This window comes from Propithecus coquereli, unplaced genomic scaffold (genome assembly GCF_000956105.1).
Source record: "Propithecus coquereli isolate 6110/MARCELLA unplaced genomic scaffold, Pcoq_1.0 Scaffold164, whole genome shotgun sequence".
Classification (NCBI taxonomy): domain Eukaryota; kingdom Metazoa; phylum Chordata; class Mammalia; order Primates; family Indriidae; genus Propithecus; species Propithecus coquereli.
The window spans coordinates 2,005,389-2,023,867 of NW_012140969.1; the positions used below are offsets into that span (position 1 = coordinate 2,005,389).

At 55.1% G+C, this 18,479-nt stretch overlaps 1 protein-coding gene across 6 annotated transcripts in view; it reads left to right on the plus strand.

The window, feature by feature from the left end:
• ILF3 (interleukin enhancer binding factor 3, 90kDa) overlaps positions 1 to 13,382 on the plus strand; it is a 29,132-nt gene extending 15,750 nt beyond the window's left edge. The window contains exons 5-20 of one of the 6 annotated variants that reach the window (XM_012641281.1): positions 1,024 to 1,171; positions 2,485 to 2,576; positions 2,959 to 3,054; positions 3,673 to 3,784; positions 4,215 to 4,312; positions 4,883 to 4,994; positions 5,080 to 5,190; positions 5,582 to 5,781; positions 6,180 to 6,347; positions 6,663 to 6,800; positions 6,943 to 7,119; positions 7,222 to 7,375; positions 7,535 to 7,588; positions 10,888 to 11,253; positions 12,034 to 12,162; positions 12,711 to 13,382. In XM_012641281.1, the coding sequence (XP_012496735.1) occupies positions 1,024 to 1,171; positions 2,485 to 2,576; positions 2,959 to 3,054; positions 3,673 to 3,784; positions 4,215 to 4,312; positions 4,883 to 4,994; positions 5,080 to 5,190; positions 5,582 to 5,781; positions 6,180 to 6,347; positions 6,663 to 6,800; positions 6,943 to 7,119; positions 7,222 to 7,375; positions 7,535 to 7,588; positions 10,888 to 11,253; positions 12,034 to 12,162; positions 12,711 to 12,847 (2,292 nt within the window). In that variant the 3' untranslated portion in view covers positions 12,848 to 13,382. Of the gene's footprint in view, positions 1 to 1,023; positions 1,172 to 2,484; positions 2,577 to 2,958; positions 3,055 to 3,672; positions 3,785 to 4,214; positions 4,313 to 4,882; positions 4,995 to 5,079; positions 5,191 to 5,581; positions 5,782 to 6,179; positions 6,348 to 6,662; positions 6,801 to 6,942; positions 7,120 to 7,221; positions 7,376 to 7,534; positions 7,589 to 8,034; positions 9,378 to 10,887; positions 11,254 to 12,033; positions 12,163 to 12,710 lie in introns of those variants that run through there. The other 5 variants (XM_012641283.1, XM_012641282.1, XM_012641285.1 and 2 more) reach the window with 5 other exon arrangements.
• Positions 13,383 to 18,479: the final 5,097 nt, after the last annotated feature.

Here is an 18,479-nt window from a genome sequence, read left to right on the forward strand (position 1 = left end):
TACCACCACCACCCCCCGCCATGGGACATTGGGCAGTGTCTAAAACAATGGGGGGCATGCACTGTTGCTGGTACCTAGCAGGTGGGGGCCAAGGGTGCTCCTAAACACCCTATAGCTGGGTACAGTGGTGTGCATTGTAGTCCCAACCGCTTGGGAGGCCAAGGCGCGAGGATCTCTTGAATTTTTTCAAGGCTCTAGTTCACTATGATGGCGCCTGTGAATAGCCACTGCACTCCAGCCTGGGCAACATAGTGAGACCTCATCTCCAGCAAAACCCAAAACACCCTGTAATGCACAGAGCAGCACTTACCCCCCTCAAACTGATGATTATCCAACCTTAGAAGGTCAATTGTACTGAGGTTAAAAAATTCTAACTTAGACTTTCCAGTACATTTGTCCTCCCCCCATGATATTTAGTTTGTTTCCTTTAACAAAAATAGTAAAAGCTTGAATTTTCTTTGTCAAGTCATACTGTTGTGGGCCTCCTTGCAGACATGCATTTGCAGCAAGAGTATGCTCTATATGCACCACAGGACACAGACTATTTTGCTGCACACGATTTTCATTCCCCATGTCCGGCCACTCATACTGGCGTGGAGATAGTGGCTGGTTGCCCACTCTGCAGTGTCCATTGAAGCTTTATGGAACTTGTGGCGTAGGTCATGCTGTTAAGTACGTTTTACAAATTAGAAACCTCAATCTTAATGAGATTGATTTATCCAAAGTTACCTACTAAGTGGCAAAAGGACGATCTCCTCTTGGATCCCGACCTCTTCCCCGTTACATCTTAAAGCTGCCATGGGAAGTCACTTCTCACTGCAGTTAGTCACCCCCTGTCTGGAGTACCCAGAACACGGCCCACAACGTGGCCAGCTAGAGGGAGATCATGATGGCCCGAAGGAAGGCACTGCTGGGACATGACACCCAAGAAATTGGCCTTTCTGCCGCAGGATCTGGTGGACCAGATAGAACTGTCGACTGCCTTTTAAGATAGTGTTTTGAAAGTTTCGTTTTCTTTTTTAGGCTGTAACAGAAGACAAGTACGAAATACTGCAATCTGTCGATGATGCTGCAATTGTGATAAAAAATACAAAAGAGCCTCCGTTATCTCTGACCATCCACCTGACATCCCCTGTTGTCAGAGAAGAAATGGAAAAAGTATTAGCTGGAGGTAGGGAGGCCGAGACAGGCCCTCAGGAGTTTGAAAAGGTGGTGTTCCCTCACTATTCAAACGTGCTATTCAGTTTTAGACTGCTTTGGTAAAAGACTATTGGTGTAGACTTGGCCACCTTTACTCTGAGATCACATCTCCCGTTGGCTTTGATTGAGTTCTTGGGAGTTTGTCAAAACGGTCGCACTAAAAGTGAGTAGCACTTTTCGTAGGGGATTGCACCATTTTTATCTTAATCCTTGAATGTTCTCAAACATAAGCGTGAAACTTGTTTTCCTGTTGAGCCATTCTCTGGCCTTGTAAAAGTGTGTCCCTGGCAATTTTATGGTTTTTAAATGATTGACGACAACCAGACGGTTTCTGCATGGGCATCATGTTGGAGTTGTACAAACAGCTTGTGCTGCAGCAAAACTGAGGGCCTCATGTTTCTTCTTCCATCGGCGCTTTTAATCAGCTAGAGTGACAGAAACACGAAGAGCTGATAACAGAGTTTTGGATAAAGTTTCAAACAATTGTACGAGTTTTTTTCCAAACCACATCTTTGGACCTAAGACGCTGATAATGCGTTCACCATTCATAGTCCACCCAAGGGCCCCTCACGTGCCTCTTCCCAGGCCTTATCCAAATCCCTGATACGCAGGTAGCAGAGAAGATGAGTGCTCCAGTTGTGCCGCAGCAGAGGCTGGCTTAGCGCCCTTGTTGCTGTTCTGTTCATTACCTTTGGTTCTGACTCATGTCTGATTCCGACTACCAAAGCCCTTCTAGTTTATCAGTTTAGGGACGCTGGACCTTTGACCAACAGGACTCTCTCTGTCACGGGCTGGGGCTAGGGCAGTCCCACCTGGTGGGCGGAGGTGGTCCTCTTTGCCGCAGATGCCTCGGGATGGCTGTTGTGGGAAGCAGAGAGGGAGTTCATTTCCACTCCCCCCGCCTTTTTTTATTTTTTCCTATCAAAAATTTTAGCATAGCTAATTTATTGGGAGAACATGGGGAGGAGGCTTGGGAACAGTCTATTAGAAGATAGGATCCACCTATCTTTCCCCCTCCCCCATGAGATTATCCCGTTCAGAATAACTTCCCACTTTTGTTTTGTTTTGTTTTGTTTTTTTCTGGAGGGGGCCTCCAGTTTTTGCGATTTCCTCTCAGGGCAGAGTTCAATGCACTCTGGTTTCTCCTTCCCTGGTCAAGGGCGGAGATGAATTCAACTTCTGGGAAACTCAGCTGCCCTTTAGGTCGCTGCCACATCCCCTTTCCACCTGACAGAAACCCCTTGGTCAAACTGTGCCTTGTCTTCTTATTCCATCCATGAATAGAAACGCTATCAGTCAACGATCCCCCGGACGTTCTGGACAGGCAGAAATGCCTTGCTGCCTTGGCGTCCCTTCGACACGCCAAGTGGTTCCAGGTTTGCATTTTGTTCTTCTATTTGTCTTTTGGTAGAGCATTCCTAAGTTTTAACTTGGCTAACTTTTACCATAACGATTCTTAAACATTGACGGTAGTCGTGCTGAACTTAGCGCCTGCAGACATGCAGCTGCTAAAGGAGCGCACACCCACAAATTGACACCCCAAAGGAGGCTGTGACTGAGTCGGTGGGCTGCTGCTGCTTTGTGTTAAGAGTAACATTGTTGTATACGCAGTGGGATCGCTGCTGGCCACACACTTGGTGGTCATGAACGTTGACTGCTTACCCTTGGCAAAGCAGCACCGTGAGACTTGTGTTTTTCATGTTGGCCTGTGTTCGGGGAGGTGCCTTAGCCTAAAGAGCCTGTGCTTTCTTCCCCTAGGCCAGAGCCAACGGGCTGAAGTCATGTGTCATTGTCATCCGGGTCCTGAGGGACCTGTGCACCCGTGTGCCCACCTGGGGTCCCCTCCGAGGCTGGGTAAGCTGCCTTGTCACTATGGCCACCAGGGGGTGGTGGGTGCAAAGACCCTTTCCCATAGGCCAGGAATACTGGGTGGTGACTAGACAGGAGCGGCCCTTTGAGGTGTGGCCAACGTGTACTCTTTAGAGCTGCTTGTCAAGCGGTAGCTGCTGCATTCCACACCTTGGATGGGGTATCAGGGTGGGACGGGCCCTCTGTGGAGGATATGCAGGCAGTGATCCCCTCTGCAAAGAGTTTATGGATACTGTCAGATAGGGGTGGCAATCTAGGGCCTGCAGGCAAGTTCTCATGAGCTGCCAGTTTTGTTCCAGTGTATGGTTATTGATGGTTTTGTATTTGTGAACGTTTACATTTTAAATATAAATACCTATATTACTAGCCTCAACTTTCCCTCTGGGCCCACACAGCCAGATTTCATGTCTGGCCCTTCAAGAAAAGGTTGGCTGGCTATTGTCCCAGGTGCCCTGGCTTGAGCTTAGCCTCCAGGCTTGGGCTTTGCCAAGACTGGATGATTGTGACTCCCAGGCGGGCCCCTACACACACACACTGACAGCTCCCCAGCATTGGCCAACCCCATCTCTCAGACTGTGGCTCACTGTCCCTTTTCTCTTCCAGCCTCTCGAGCTCCTGTGTGAGAAATCCATCGGCACAGCCAACAGACCGATGGGGGCCGGCGAGGCCCTGCGGAGAGTGCTGGAGTGCCTGGCGTCGGGCATCGTGATGCCAGGTTGGGGCCTTGTGCTTTGCAAGTGGCAGGGCAAGGACAGGGATCAAGGCCCCGAGGCCACTTCCTTGCTGGTCCAGTGACTGGGTTAGGGCAGCAGCAGCTCCGTGTCCACCCCCTGTAGGGCTGAAGCATGTGACTACCCTCTTGCACCATCATATCCAGCCCTGTGCCGGGTCCGCAGCCGTGATTTGGAGGGCGGATCCGGGGGCAGTGGTGACCCACTCCCACGTGACTTTCTTGCTCTGAGACACATGTGGATTATTTCTGTCAAGGGCTGGATGCCGAGTGGGTCACCGAGCTCGGCGTGTTTTCCAGAGCTGGGTGTGGATGGGGCGTGGGGGGTAACGCACCTGGTTCCCTCAGCCAGCACAAGTCTTCCGAGATGCTAAAAGATAATCCTCTGCATATCTTCCTTGTTTCCTGCCTTCAGATGGTTCTGGCATTTATGACCCTTGTGAAAAAGAAGCCACTGATGCTATTGGGCATCTAGACAGACAGCAACGGGAAGATATCACACAGAGTGCGCAGGTATAGTCATCGCCATTGCCAACGTGAGCCCTTACCCAGTCTGTACTCACTGGCTTCCAGTTCCATTACTGGGTATTCTTAGAGCAGCCCCTGGACTTGCAGGCTCAGGTCGGGGAGTAAAGTGAAGGCATCATGTCTGATACAGGGTGCCCCAATCTGGGCTTCTTCTTTACCCTGGTGCCATGTGTGGTTGTCGTCTGCCCCCTTGGCCTACTCGAGTGCCGTTTTCAGACACCGAGTTCAGCGGGGAGATGTGTTTGTTGTGTGGACTGCTCTGGGGGTCCTCCCCCTGCAGGCCCACCATGTGGCTCCGTGTGGCAACCAGTCCCCAGGTTGGGGTCTTCTGTATTCCTCTCGAAGGGGGGTGGTCACAGGCTGGCTTCCCCCTACAGCAAGGCTGGGCCTGAGCAGCCAGGCCCTCCCCTGGCTGTTGGGGGACCCCTTGCTGTTGTAGGGGAGACCATTAGCAGCCCTTCAGCTCCTGCCCCTCCTCAGAAGGCGTTAGTGAGCACACGGACTTGGCCTCGAGCGCAGGGCAGCTGAGTCAGACTCTTTTTTCCCCTTCTCCAGCACGCACTGCGACTTGCCGCGTTTGGCCAGCTCCACAAAGTCCTGGGTATGGACCCTCTGCCTTCCAAGATGCCCAAGAAACCAAAGAATGAAAACCCAGTGGACTACACTGGTAAGCCGTGGCGGCGTGCAGTGGCTGGGGCGCTCAACAGGGCAGCCGCCTGCATCCTCAGCGCCTCTGCCTGCTCTCCCCGCAGTTCAAATCCCCCCCAGCACGACCTATGCCATCACACCCATGAAACGCCCGATGGAGGAGGACGGGGAGGAGAAGTCTCCCAGCAAGAAGAAGAAGAAGATTCAAAAGAAAGGTACAGACGTTCGTCAGCACTACCGTTGCTCCCAGGGAGGTTCATCCTCAAGTGGGGTGATCAATGCTTGCTTTTGCTTTGTTTTTCTTGGACACAATTTTTAAGTCCGTTCAGCAATTATTTTTTTTTCTTTTTTTTTTTTTCTCATATGCGCAAAGACATGATGTTCAGCAGTTATTAAATGTAATATGGGTGCGTAACACGAGTGGAATGGTGGTACCTCAGCTGGTAGTCACAGGGACGCTCAGGCCAGGCCTTGGTGCATGCGGCCACGTAGCTCCCTACGTCACACCACAGAGGCAGTCACCTAGCATTCAAAATTGATTAAGTGTTCACAGGCAGAGACCTGCTGAAGTGCTTATCCAGAACCGTCTTGCTATCCTCTCTTCAGAGGAGAAGGCAGAGCCTCCCCAAGCTATGAATGCCCTGATGAGGCTGAACCAGCTGAAGCCGGGCCTGCAGTACAAACTGGTCTCGCAGACCGGGCCTGTCCACGCCCCTATCTTCACCATGTCAGTGGAGGTCGACGGCAATTCATTCGAGGCCTCTGGGCCCTCCAAAAAGACCGCCAAGCTGCACGTGGCTGTTAAGGTAAATGTGGCAGTGTCACTGTCCTGAACCTCAGAAGCATTGTCTTCATCTTGGGCTCCTTCTGAGCCATTGTCCCTCAGGGAATCCCTCAGTGTGGAGACCATGCATCTTGGCAGGGCGTGCAGACCCTGAAAACACAAGTCGTTAGTCATGTGGCTGTCTGCCGAGTCACAGGTGGCAAGATAAATGCCTTCCTCACTGGGGCTGACGAGCAGAGGGGTGTCCAGTCAGGGCCTCCCGGGGAGCTAAGGGAATAACTGTCCTCCAGGTGTCTGGATTCCACCCTGGGACCTGGTGGTTTAGGTACGCGGGGAGGCCTGTTTGATGGGGAGAACCCACACAGGTGACTCCACGCTGGGCCCTCCCTCACCGGAGCCTGGGGGCTCCTGCATCCGCAGGTATTACAGGACATGGGCTTGCCGACGGGTGCGGAGGGCAGAGACTCGAGCAAGGGGGAGGACTCAGCAGAGGAGACAGAGGCGAAGCCCGCCGTGGTGGCCCCAACCCCTGTGGTGGAAGCTGTGTCAACCCCCAGCGCTGCCTTTCCCTCGGATGCCACTGCCGAGGTGAGCCCGTGGTGGTCACTGGGAACAACTGCTAAGTCAGGGCTGGCAGGCCTGTGCCCGCGAGCAAGGCAGTTACTGGGCCTTTGGTTTTCCACACACAAGTAGACCTTCCAGGCCAGGAGCCTGCACAGGGGCTGGGGGTCGCCCCGGAGCTGTGGCAGAGGGTCTTGCTGCTATCTGCAGAGTGGAAAAGGGGGTCATATTGCTAGGAGGCTCACACACCAGTCAGCAGCGACTCTGGCGAGGGGTGACTGAGAGCACAGGGTTGGAAAGCCCTAGCTGAGGTGGCTGGTTTTCTTTGCCGTTTCCCCTGAGAACGTGAAACAGCAGGGGCCGATCCTGACAAAGCATGGCAAGAACCCAGTCATGGAGCTGAACGAGAAGCGGCGAGGCCTCAAGTACGAGCTCATCTCCGAGACCGGGGGCAGCCACGACAAGCGCTTCGTCATGGAGGTGAGCGCCGTGTCAGAGCCCTGAGCTTGCTTGGAGCAGCAGTCCCTGTGGGGGCTGGGAGCTCTGGAGAGGGGCTCTGACTTGGGACCCAGCCCGGAGGAGAGGCACTTAGTCATCCCTGACACACGTCTGGCCTTTCCAGGTGGAGGTGGATGGACAGAAGTTCCAAGGTGCTGGTTCCAACAAAAAGGTGGCAAAGGCATACGCTGCCCTCGCGGCACTAGAAAAGCTTTTCCCTGACACCCCTCTTGCCCTTGATGCTAACAAAAAGAAGAGAGCCCCCGTACCTGTCAGAGGTGGACCGAAATTTGCTGCTAAGGTGAGCAACTAGTTACCTGAGAACCTTCTGGCCTGGGCATGAGTTCTCCTGCAGTCGCAGTGCGGGTGGAACGTAACTTTGTCTGTGCTCTCTCCCGTCCAGCCACATAACCCCGGCTTTGGCATGGGCGGCCCCATGCACAATGAAGTGCCCCCACCCCCCAACCTTCGAGGGCGGGGAAGAGGAGGAAACATCCGAGGGCGAGGACGAGGACGAGGATTTGGTGGCGCCAACCACGGAGGCTACATGAATGCTGGTGAGGGCCCTTGTCCCCACACTGTCTGTCCTGCTTGCATGCTCCGGGGTTGTCCATGTTCCCGAGAGCCCATGGGGCCCCTGGGGTTGGGCTGAGTCTCCAATAGGGTCAGGGCAGACCCACTGCTGGCTCCCAGTAACCTTGTCTGTCACCTTCCAGGCGCTGGGTATGGAAGCTACGGGTACGGAGGCAACTCGGCGACAGCAGGCTACAGTAAGTGTGTGTTTCTCTCTGTCTGACTTGGGAAGCAGCTGCAGCTTAGCTACTGGGCCCAGTTAGCGCAGGGTGGCCAGCAACAGCCTCGCGGAGGCTTCAGAGTGTGTCGCGAACCTTTTTGTGGTGATTAGGTCAGAAAGCCCTCACTCCCCCTTGTCCCACAGAGTGGGACTGATTCTTTAAGTGTTAGCACATGAACTCGTGTGACTGCACGGTTCCTGGAAAGTCAGAATTTTAAATTTCTCTGCTTTAAGCCATGCGAAGCACCAATCTTGTGAATACGCTTTTCGTGATAGTGTACAGCTCTTGTCTTGAGAAGGAGCCTTCATTGGGGGGTTACAGGAGCAGAGAAATCTAAAACATGAATTTCAAATGTGGCGCTCTGTGCCCTTTTTCAAAAGAATTCTAATTTCTTCTCTCTGCTCTGTCTCCCCCTTTTGTAGGTGACTTTTTCACAGACTGCTACGGCTATCATGATTTTGGGTCTTCCTAGAGCGTCTAAAAGTATTGCACACAAAATCAACTTTTTACTCCAATTTCCTCCAACTCCAAAACCCAAAGTGTCCGTGCTGTGTCCCTGTGTGTGCTTCACTGGGTTTCTCAACCGTGGCTTTTCACCGCAGCTTGTCTGAAACTCTTAACCTATAGAATTTAAGACAGTGGCAGTTTTTATCATGATTTGCCTTTGAACTTGGTCATGTTGAAGTTCGCGATAAGTGGAAAACAATTTTTTTCAGAGAATATATTTTTGTGCACAATTGCACAGAATTCTAGAGCCAGCGTTGTTCAGCATCAAGGCAAAAGCCCACCTTTGCTTTTTATGGAAAGCATTACTTTATTTAAAGAGACAATGACACATTTTAATCTACCTTTGTCTTAATTTACAGCAGGTTTTGTATGAATTTTTAACCTTTTAACAAATTCCCAAATCTGGTTGATGCCTTTGACAGTAATGAAAACGGTTTCATCACATCTGAATACAGAGCAGCTGGCTTTTTTTTTTTTTTTTTCTTCTGAGCATGTAAATCGTAGGGATTGTGGGGAATTGTGTATTGCGCTGAGTTAACTTCTCCCGCCTTTTGTAAATGCTCTGGTGGGTTCTTGTTTGGGGATGCGATATTTTGTGGCTGGTTTAGCTAGAGAGTGAACTCTCAAAGGTATCAAAACTGTGCTTCCATAATAAGTGCAAGAAACAGACAGGCTTAAAAGGGTAGGTAACGTGAAATTTTGCAAGTCCTAATTACAACTGCAAATGCGTGGGATTTTGGATTTTTTTTTTTTTTTTCCAATGGGGCTTTAAAAATAAGGAGAGCCACCCATGTCCCTGCTTCTCCAGCCAGCTTTGGCAGGGCCTGTGCCACTGAGTGTACAGCTGCCACGGACTCCAGGGGCCTGGAGGCTTCTGCCTGTGCGCAGAGGTACACAGGTCACCCCGGCGCTTTACTGGGGCCCCTGTTTTCTGGTGGGAGCCCTCCTTGGAAACTGGTTTTGGCCCGGGTCAGCAGTCCTTTTTGCAGCAAAGCCTGCCTCTGTGTCGACTTGCAAGATTTGGCGTTACTCAGGCAAAAACCGGTCAAAATGGTTACTACATGATTTGTTCCCAGAGGTTTGAAACATTCAGTGAAACTTTTTAAAACTTTGATTGCATGATGTATTTTTTTTTTTTTTTAGAAAGTTATTGTTTGAGAATAATGTCTTTTTATACCAGGAAATAGTTCTCCTGAATGACATTGAAAACTTCCCCTCCCCTTTATTTTTTTTTAATCAATACATGTTAAAGTAACAAGGCCTCGGTACTTGCGTCTTCATTCATTCCCGGCTTCAGGCGGGGCGAGGTGGTGTGCTCAGTGCAGGACACTGGGGAAGCTGGGGCTGGGGGGCTGGTGGGGGACTTTCTGAGGGGGAGTCTGAAGATCCTGTCCTCCCAGCCTCCTCACTGAGCCTCCACACATTTGCTTTCTTGCATTGTGGGACGTGTCCTTCTCCCTGGTGTGTTGGCTTTGTGATGGGGCGGTGGGGTGGGGAGAAGGCCTGCCTCCACAACACGGTTTGCAGATCAGTTCTGTGCACACTACTGTGCAGGCAGCCCATGACACACACATCTCTAGTGGGTGGAGGCGTGTGAGGACTCCCAAGATGGCCCCACCCAGCAGACGTGGGACCCTTGGTGCTCAGGCTGGGAGGGAAGGACAGGCTGAGTGGGAGTATCCCCTCGCCCTCCCACCCACCCTGGGCCTAGCTGGGCAGACACCCCAGCTGCCTGGGCCAAGGAAGTCACGTGCTCAGGCCTACCTGCCCTGGGAGCCCAAGAGCCCCGCTACCCTGTTGTGTGTTGGGCATTGCTGCGCCAGGATGGAGCCCACACTCGCTGCTGTGACCCCTGGGTTGGGGTTTCCTTGTGCGGCGTTCTCTTAGCCAGTGACACCTGTCACTCCATCTGAGTCCCTGGTGGGGCTGCCTATTAATCTAGTGACCAGAAGCAGGGGCCTCGCCGTCACATTCTCAACTTCGGGCCTGAGAATGTGGCGGCCACTCTGCACGCTCATCCGTCCCGCTGCTCAGTCCCGCCTGTGCCCAGCAGCTGTGCTGGGAATAAGGAGGGGGCCTTGGACCCCCAAGGCCATAGCTTGAGGCCCCACTTGGATGTCCTGATCCCAGCCTTGGCCAGTCTCCTTCCCCACGAGACTCAGGCTTGCCCTGCTCCTTCAGTCACATGTTTGCACGGATAACACCAGAAAGGTGCCCGGTAGCATTGGCAAAGTCCCTATTTCTCTTCCAAGAACCAGCTTGGACTAGTCGGTCTTCTGAGAATGCTTGACAGTCTTAGGGGCCTTGTCAGAGAGCATCTCCTGGGGTCCCCCAGGCCTGTGCCTTCCGAGCCTGTTCCCAGCACAGCGGGGAGGAAGAGGGTGGCCCGCTGCTTTTCTGGGGCTTTGCTTTTTCTGTCACCGTCGGGGACATCTGGGTAGCCGGCAGCTAGCCGTGAATGTCGTCCTGCGCTCGGAGCCCATCTCATTGTAATGTTGACATCCGCTGCAAAAGCTGCTGTCGTGCACTGCTTGGCAAAGACCCATTGTTGTCATCAGCTGATGGGTGAGTGGAGCTGAAGGCTGGGCCGCCCAAGCAGGGCTGCCGTAAAGTATGATGGGGCCGCCGCTCCTCTCTCCTTCCTCCTCGCTGCCTCTGTGCAGCAGGCTTGCGGGTCAGCCTTCAGGGCCCACGGCTGTGACCTCCCCTCCCCTCTCCTCCTTCTGCCCTTCCCGATGCTACGCCTGACCCGCTGCTTCCCTGTTTAGGTCAGTTCTACAGCAACGGAGGGCATTCTGGGAATGCTGGCGGCGGTGGAGGCGGGGGCGGTGGCGGCTCTTCTGGCTACGGTTCCTACTACCAAGGTGACAACTACAACTCACCGGTTCCCCCAAAACACGCCGGGAAGAAGCAGCTGCACGGGGGCCAGCAGAAGCCCTCCTACGGCTCGGGCTACCAGTCCCACCAGGGCCAGCAGCAGTCCTACAACCAGAGCCAGTATAGCAACTACGGCCCCCCGCAGGGCAAGCAGAAAGGCTATAACCACGGACAAGGCAACTACTCCTCATACTCCAATTCCTACAGCTCGCCGGGGGGCGGGGGCGGATCCGACTACAACTACGAGAGCAAATTCAGTGAGTTGTCTTTCGGCGCCCTCAGCCTGGCCAGGGTCTGGGCCCAGTGGTGCAGCCCATGGAGTGGCAGAAGCGTGGCACAGTTGGGGGACCAAGAGGCAGACAGGGTGTCAACTGCGGGCGGGTGTTAGGAAGAGCCAGGAGGCAGGACCCCCGGCACCTTCTCCAAAGGCGAGAGTGGCTGAGGCCTCTGCTGAGGTGCGGGCTGGAGCCTGCGAGGTGATCTGGTGCCTGCTGTATAGACAGTGTTGCACCCAGTCCCTGAAAGAGCCTGACTCGCTTCCTCCTTCGCTGCTCCCTGTCCCCCACGCACGGAAGCAGCAGGCTGTGGCTGTGGCGGTGGCCGGTGAGGCAGAGTAGGTGGGCGCCGACTCCCCTGGTGGAACGGCGTTCAGCAGCGGGCTGGAGGCTTCACAGAAGCTCTGCTGGGGCGTGGGTGCGGGAGGGGTGCCGTGCCCGGTGATGCTGGGTGAGAGCAGAGGCGGCCGCCGTTGGTCTTGGGCTGGTAAGCTTGGGTTGGAGGAGCAGGTGGGAAGGCAAGACAGCTGGCTTCAGAGCTCGGTGACCATCCAGGCCTATGGCAAGGTGACCTTGCAGGGCTGTGGCTGGCCCCTGGCACATCTCTGTTGAGCTGACGTATGCCACGTTTGAGCAGACAGGGAGATCTGCACAGGGTTTGGGCCAAGGGCCTGCCACACCCAGGGGTGCACCACGAAGCCCCTGGCCGCCCCAGCCGTGTGTTTCCGAGGCCCCTTAACCACCCTGTCTTCTCTCCCTCAGACTACAGTGGTAGTGGAGGCCGAAGCGGCGGGAACAGCTACGGCTCAGGCGGGGCATCCTACAACCCGGGGTCACACGGGGGCTACGGCGGAGGTTCTGGGGGCGGCTCCTCATACCAAGGCAAACAAGGTGGGCCTGGAGCCGCAGGTGGCACAGCACAGGGGTCCCAGCAGATGCTGCGAGGAGGGATGCGGACCTGGTGGGAGCAGAGAGCAGTGTGGGCAGGGCCACGGTGGCAGTTGCACCATGGCTTCCGCTTGGGGACCTGTGAGAACACAGGCTCAGGCACACCGCCGGCTGCTCGGACTTTTCAGGAGAAGCCAGAGAGTGTGCAACATCCGCAGTTTTAAACATTGACACTTACTTGAAATGTAGATGACGCTGAGGCAAATGGGGCTTGCTCTGTGGTTCAGGCCAGCAGCTCGGCACCTTGGTCAGGCAACCCCAAGCCACAGTTTCCCCCAGAAGTCAGACTCACAGTGGTCCCACCTCTCAGGGTGTTGGTGACAGTCAGACTTGATAACGTGTGACAGGCACTTAGCAAAGTTAGACGCTGTAAGTCTGCCCACTTGTGTCCTCGCCGTCTGGGGCTTGGGCTTGGGCTTGGGCTGAGTCCTGAGCCCTGGTGGCCGGGCAGGTCTGAGTCCCTCGGCTCTAACCGCCCCTCTCTCTCCTAGGAGGCTACTCGTCACAGTCGAACTACAACTCCCCAGGGTCCGGCCAGAACTACAGTGGCCCTCCCAGCTCCTACCAGTCGTCACAGGGCGGCTACGGCAGAAACGCAGACCACAGCATGAACTACCAGTACAGATAAGCCCCCGCGGGGCGGAGCTTTGTACCTTCTGCACTTACTCCCCATCGGAAGATCCAGTTTTATGCATCACAGTTAACATGTCAACCGGCCCCTCCAGGCCCTGCCCCCACCCCGTCCACGTTGCTGTGTTGTGAGGTGCAGCGGGTCACCTCTGTGGCCCATCCTGTGACCCATTATTTAGCCGTGTTTGGGACTCCGTGTCTTCAATGGTTTGTTAGTTGCCATGACAACTTTGTCTGGGTAGAGTTTTGCGTTCTGCAGTTCAGTATCCCTCTGTCTATTTACAATTGGTGTTCGTGTTAACTCAGTTTGTCTTTAAATAGTTACGGAAGGGATACGTCATCTGTTAATGCTTTTGTGAAGTGAGTTAAACGAGCTTTCTGTATTTTAATGCTTTAGTGTTTCAGTTTTATAAGTGAAGATTTTATTTTAAAAACCAGTGGGAAAGAGTGGGTTTTTTTTTGTATGTCTGGGTCATTCAGGCAGTACATCTGAATTAAGATGAATGTAGACAAATAAAGAAAAAGAAAACCGCGCCTGTCTTAGGCCTGGGTGTCTGACCCACCAGCAGTGGATGGGCAGGTTCCCCCCGCTCTGTTCCCACTCTGGGAAAAGCAGGGTGGGCTGGCAGGATAGTCCCCAGTCACCAGGGAGGGTCCACCTCCAGGCCTCTAGACACCTTTCCTCTGTGCTTGGCAAAGACGAGCTGCCTGGTCACCTGAGATCTTGTGGACACAGTGTCCCAACAGGCTCTGCGCTGCCCGGCTGTCTGCGCAGTTGTGTACAGTGGCCCGCGCTGGTCTTTGAGGTCCGATCACAGAACTCGGGCAAGCTTTGTTTTCTGCTCCCCGAGGCTGGCGTAGTTTTAAGTGCAATTTCTCATCATCATGGAGTGAAATGTCCCTGTAGGATTCATACCTGATCCCAATTTGACAAGGGCAGGTGCGACCTGGGAAAACCCTAGCTGCGGACCATCTGTACCCGGATGGAGCTTTGTCTGTGCTGCAGCCTCGACCCCCGGTGCTGCGCCGCCTGGAGGCTCACAGAGAGGGGAGCTGAGGCTCTTTTCAGTTGCCCAAACTTATTCCAGCAGATGTCCCTAGAGCAGTGATTCTCAATCTGGGTCAGTGTTGCCTTGCAGGGGAAGGTTTGCGATGTTTGGAGGACATTTGTCACCCCTAGGCAGTGCTCCTGGCATCTTTCTTGTGTGTAGAGGCCAAGGAGGCTGCTGAAGATCTGCCCTGCACAGAGCAGTGCACACAACGTGGAACCGTCCATGCCAAAACGTGGCGCACACAGGTGGAGAAACCCCACCCTACTGCAGCCCCTTCTTGGCTCTCACCCTGCCTAGGGAGGGAGGGGGCGTGGTTACTGGGGCAGTAATAGGATTGCCTTTGCCCAGGCGCTGCTTCAGCCCGTCTGGGAAGAGCCTTGCACTGCAGCCCTGGGACCTCACCTCTCTGCGGGGACAATCACCTCTGCCAGTTGTCCGCAATGCTCGGAAGCTGCCTCTCCGCCCACAGACCAGGGACTGTCGGGGGCCTGAGCTGTAGGCGGCCCCTTAGCCTCCCGTGCTTGGGTAACCGTGGCTGCTGGCAGAAGCGAGGACCCTGCTCACAGTCAGATGAAGCAGAAGGTTAAGTGCTTTCAGAGGATAAACATCTGCCTTCTTGGAGGGTGGAAGAAAGGGCTTCTGCACTAGAGAAGGAAACACTGGAGGAATTCTTTGTGCCAGAGCAGAGGAGGTCCCAGACACTAAGTGGCCCAGCCCAGCAGGAGGTGGGAGAAAGGCGGCCTATGATGCAGAAATTGGAGTCGTCCCGAGCTGCCCTGGGATTTCGCCAGCCCAGCAGTGGAGGGATGAGAGGACAGACCTAAGGGACAATCCTACCCTGACTGATGGGAAGTATTCACGTCCTCTCTGCTCTCCCAGACGTGGCCAGGGCTGGGACAAGAAGAGATGCCCATGAGAGCATCACACCTTGCGTTTGAGGTGAGAGGATACAGGCTGCGCGGGAACCTGCGTCACTCCGATGCCCAGGGAAGAGGAACAGACTGGGGCCCCGCCTGCTAAGTCCCTCCGAACTCCAGGCGGACACCTACGTTCACAACACAGGTCTTTCTTTCCAGCCACTTTGCTGATCCGCTTCGACCACCACCACCACCACCACATTGAATCCTAACCCAGGGGAATGGACCCCTCCCTGCTCAGAATCTGCAAGCCCGTCAGGCACCCCGTCCCAAGGGGACAGCTCCTGAGCATCCTTGGTGCCCTAACTCTGCTCGCTGGTGCCGTGATGCAGTTGGCCAGTGGCAGTGTCCCAGCCCTCGCAACCTGCCACACCCGGAAGCTGGGTGCGGAAGATGTGGCTGTCACTTTGAGCCCTGCTGAAGGCCGCCTAGGCCAGTTCCCTTCAAAACCGTGGAAGCTGACCTGGGGGAGGTCCCCCTCGGCCCAGCAACAGGTGGGCAACCGCTGACTGAAGATGAAGAGGCGCCTTGGCCAACATGCTTCGGGTGGATGGTGCCACCAGGGGAGGACACCGAGTGCATCAGCAGGAAGGGCAAGGGTGCCCACACTTGCCTGGCAAGTTGATCAGGATGGGGTACTTGGCGGCTTGGCTGCGGGGTCAGTGACCAGGGACTGGGCACACAGACCGAGAGGGCTGTGGGCACATGTGCAGGGCTGGGGGTGGGAGGGGAAGGGCAAGGTCTTGTAGGGAATCTGGACAGATTCCAGGGGCAAGTATTGGGAATTGGTGACCTGGGACCAAGGGTGGCCTCTGAGCCATGAGGGGCACAGATGCAGCATTTCCACTGCCCTGCATTTAGCACAGTCCCTGGGACCTGGTCTGACCTGGGGGTCACCCCCTAGCTGCCTGATGTCCCCCTGCCCCTGGCAGGGAAACTCTGGTCACTGACCCTCCTGATGCAGTCAGGGGCCCTGCCCTGAAGGACGACTGTGTGTCCCTGGTCCCTGCAGCACGGGGTGGGCCCCGCCCCGGCCATGCACTGCGCATACCTGAGGCCTCTGCACGCGATGTTGGGCAGCGACATAGCAAGGCTTCCTGGAGGCCGCATGCTCGCTCTAACCCGTCCCAGAATAAACAAGACTTCGTGTGTGCATTGTTTCATTACTCGGCATGTGTTTATCGGGTGGTCGTTGTGTGTCAGGTTCTGCTCTGGGTGCTGAGAACGTGAAGGTGACCTGGGTCCCTGTTCATGGGGGAGCCCTGTGTGTCCAGGAAGGCTTCCATCTCTCAAGGGGGACAGTGCCTGAGTTGGAGCCAAGTGTGCTGGGGAGGGTGGCGGGTGTGCCAGGAAACCGTGCCAGCATGGGGGGAAGTTCAGCTGGGGCTGAGATGGGCCTCAACAAGCTGAAGTTGATGGGGGAGTGCCGGGGAAGCATTTTGGATAAAAAAGGAGGGAGTGGTGAGATCGTGCCTGGAGGCCAGCGGGGGAATGAGGGGCACTAAATGCAGCGCCAGGCAGAGGGCTTTTGAGCCTGTGTTCTGAGGGCAGCGGGAAGCGGTGGAAGGATTCTGAACTGGGAAGACCCCGGGCCAATTTATGCTTAACAGCAGTTCTTGGGGCAGTTGGGCAGAGTAGGTGTGTTGGGGAGGTGAGAAGGGGGGCCGGAGACCAGCAGAGGGCTGAGGTCTGGGACACTGGAGTTGAGGTTTCAGTGATTTTAGGCGCAGAGTCCACTGGGCTAGGTAAGGAAACGGTTCTCGGACCGGGAGGGTTGAAAACCACATGTCCCATATTGAGCCTGGGAGGGACGTCGTCTTGCGTGGAAGAGGGTCCCAGACCCGGGGGCCCTCCCCGTTGCTGTAGGGAGACCAGGACTGTCCGGGGAGTCACCGTGGAGGTCATCCCCTGAGGTCACAAGCCCTTCTAGTAAACTCTGGCGCCTAAGCTCGCGGGGGGCTTGGCAGCCTGGCTGTGGAGAGAGAGAGGAGGGAAGACGCGGAGGGTCAGCCCCACACCAAGGTTGGACAAGGTGGAGCAAATATCCTTCAGGCCCCCAGGACCCCTATGTCCAACCCCAGCGCCGCTTCGTAGCGATCAGAAATTCGGGTTCTGCCTGTGTGGGTTCGCGGACCTCAGCTCCCACTCCCTGAGCTCTCGTATTCCGCGGCTTAGGGAGCTCCCCTGGACAGCCATGGAAGATCCCAGAAAAGGCAAGTCGGGGGTCTAGTAGCCCCCATTCCTGGCCCCGCACGTAGGGTAAAGCCTCCGCAAACCTTCCCAGGCGGTCGGTGCCCACCGCCCCTTCCGCGCGCAATTGACACGTCGCCTCCAAGTAGGATTTCGCAGACTCGCCCCCAGCACACCCCGCTCTCTGAGGGCCTCCCGCTTGGTCCTTGAGCGCCGTCAGTAATTTCTCCTAATAGGACGCTGTCGCAGGGCCTGCCCCTGCCTGGTCGCCCAGTGCGTGGAGCGCGCCAAGGCTGCAGGGACATCCGCAGGCCACGCCCCCAGGGCACTGCGTCCCCAGTCTCCAGGCAACGCTGCGGCGCTGTCCGCCGTGCTGAACCCGTGTCCCCGGCGCCGCCTCCCGCGGCCAGCCCAGGACGCCCCCAGGGGAGCGGCCCCAACACCCTCAATTAGGTGCCACTGAGCTTCCGCTGCACCCTACCCCACGTTACCTCTGGGTGAAAGAACCCACTTCCCTTGACGCTTTTCTAAGCAAGCCCCACCCTCGCACCACATCGCGCTGCAGAACCAGAGCCTTGTGCCTCCTCACTGCAGTGAGGGCTGGGAAAGTATCTGGCAATGGCAGCCTCTACCAAGAGGTAGCCTTGGCCTTAACAGATACGGTATTCCCTAGACACGGGCAGCCCAGGGTGGTCAGGTGTTAGGTAGCCAAAGAAGCAGAGGCGGTAGCAGTTTCAGAACAGCAAATGCAGGCAACCATTAATCCAACCAGCCAGCCATCCAATCATGGTGATCGCATTCCGAAGTCCAGAGGATTCCCTGCAACGCACCTGAAGGTTCAGGTAACCAAGAATTGTGAACAGGTCACCGCTCCATGAGAAGGTCGCCTTGTAAAGGACAAAGATTCTCAGATCTGGTGAGATGATAAAATGCTATTTTTGGAACTTAAACCACTGAAAGTCAGCATTGGTTGCACATTGCAATCACCTACATTTCTGTTTTTGTATTTGTAGAGATGGAGGCTCACTATGTTGCCCAGGCTGATCTCAAATTCCTGGCCTCAAGTGATCCTCCTACCTCAGCCTCCCAAAGCACTGGGATTACGGGTGTGAGCCACCACACCTTGACTCTTGAACAACCTGGGTCCACTTGGCTCACACTCGTGATAGTAGCACTCTGGGAGGCCGAGGTGGGAGGATCGTTTAAGCTAAGGAGTTCGAGACCAGCCTGAGCAAGAGTGAGACCCCATCTCTACCAAAAATAGAAAGAAATTAGCCAGGCAGCTAAAAATAGAAAAAATTAGCTGGGTGTCCTGGTGCGTGCCTGTAGTCCCAGCTACTCGGGAGGCTGAGGCAGGAGGAGGATCGCTTGAGCCTCAGGAGTTTGAGGTTGCTGTGAGCTAGGATGATGCCACGGCACTCTAGCCCGGGCAACACAGTGAGACTCTGTCTCAAAAAAAAAAAAAAAAAAA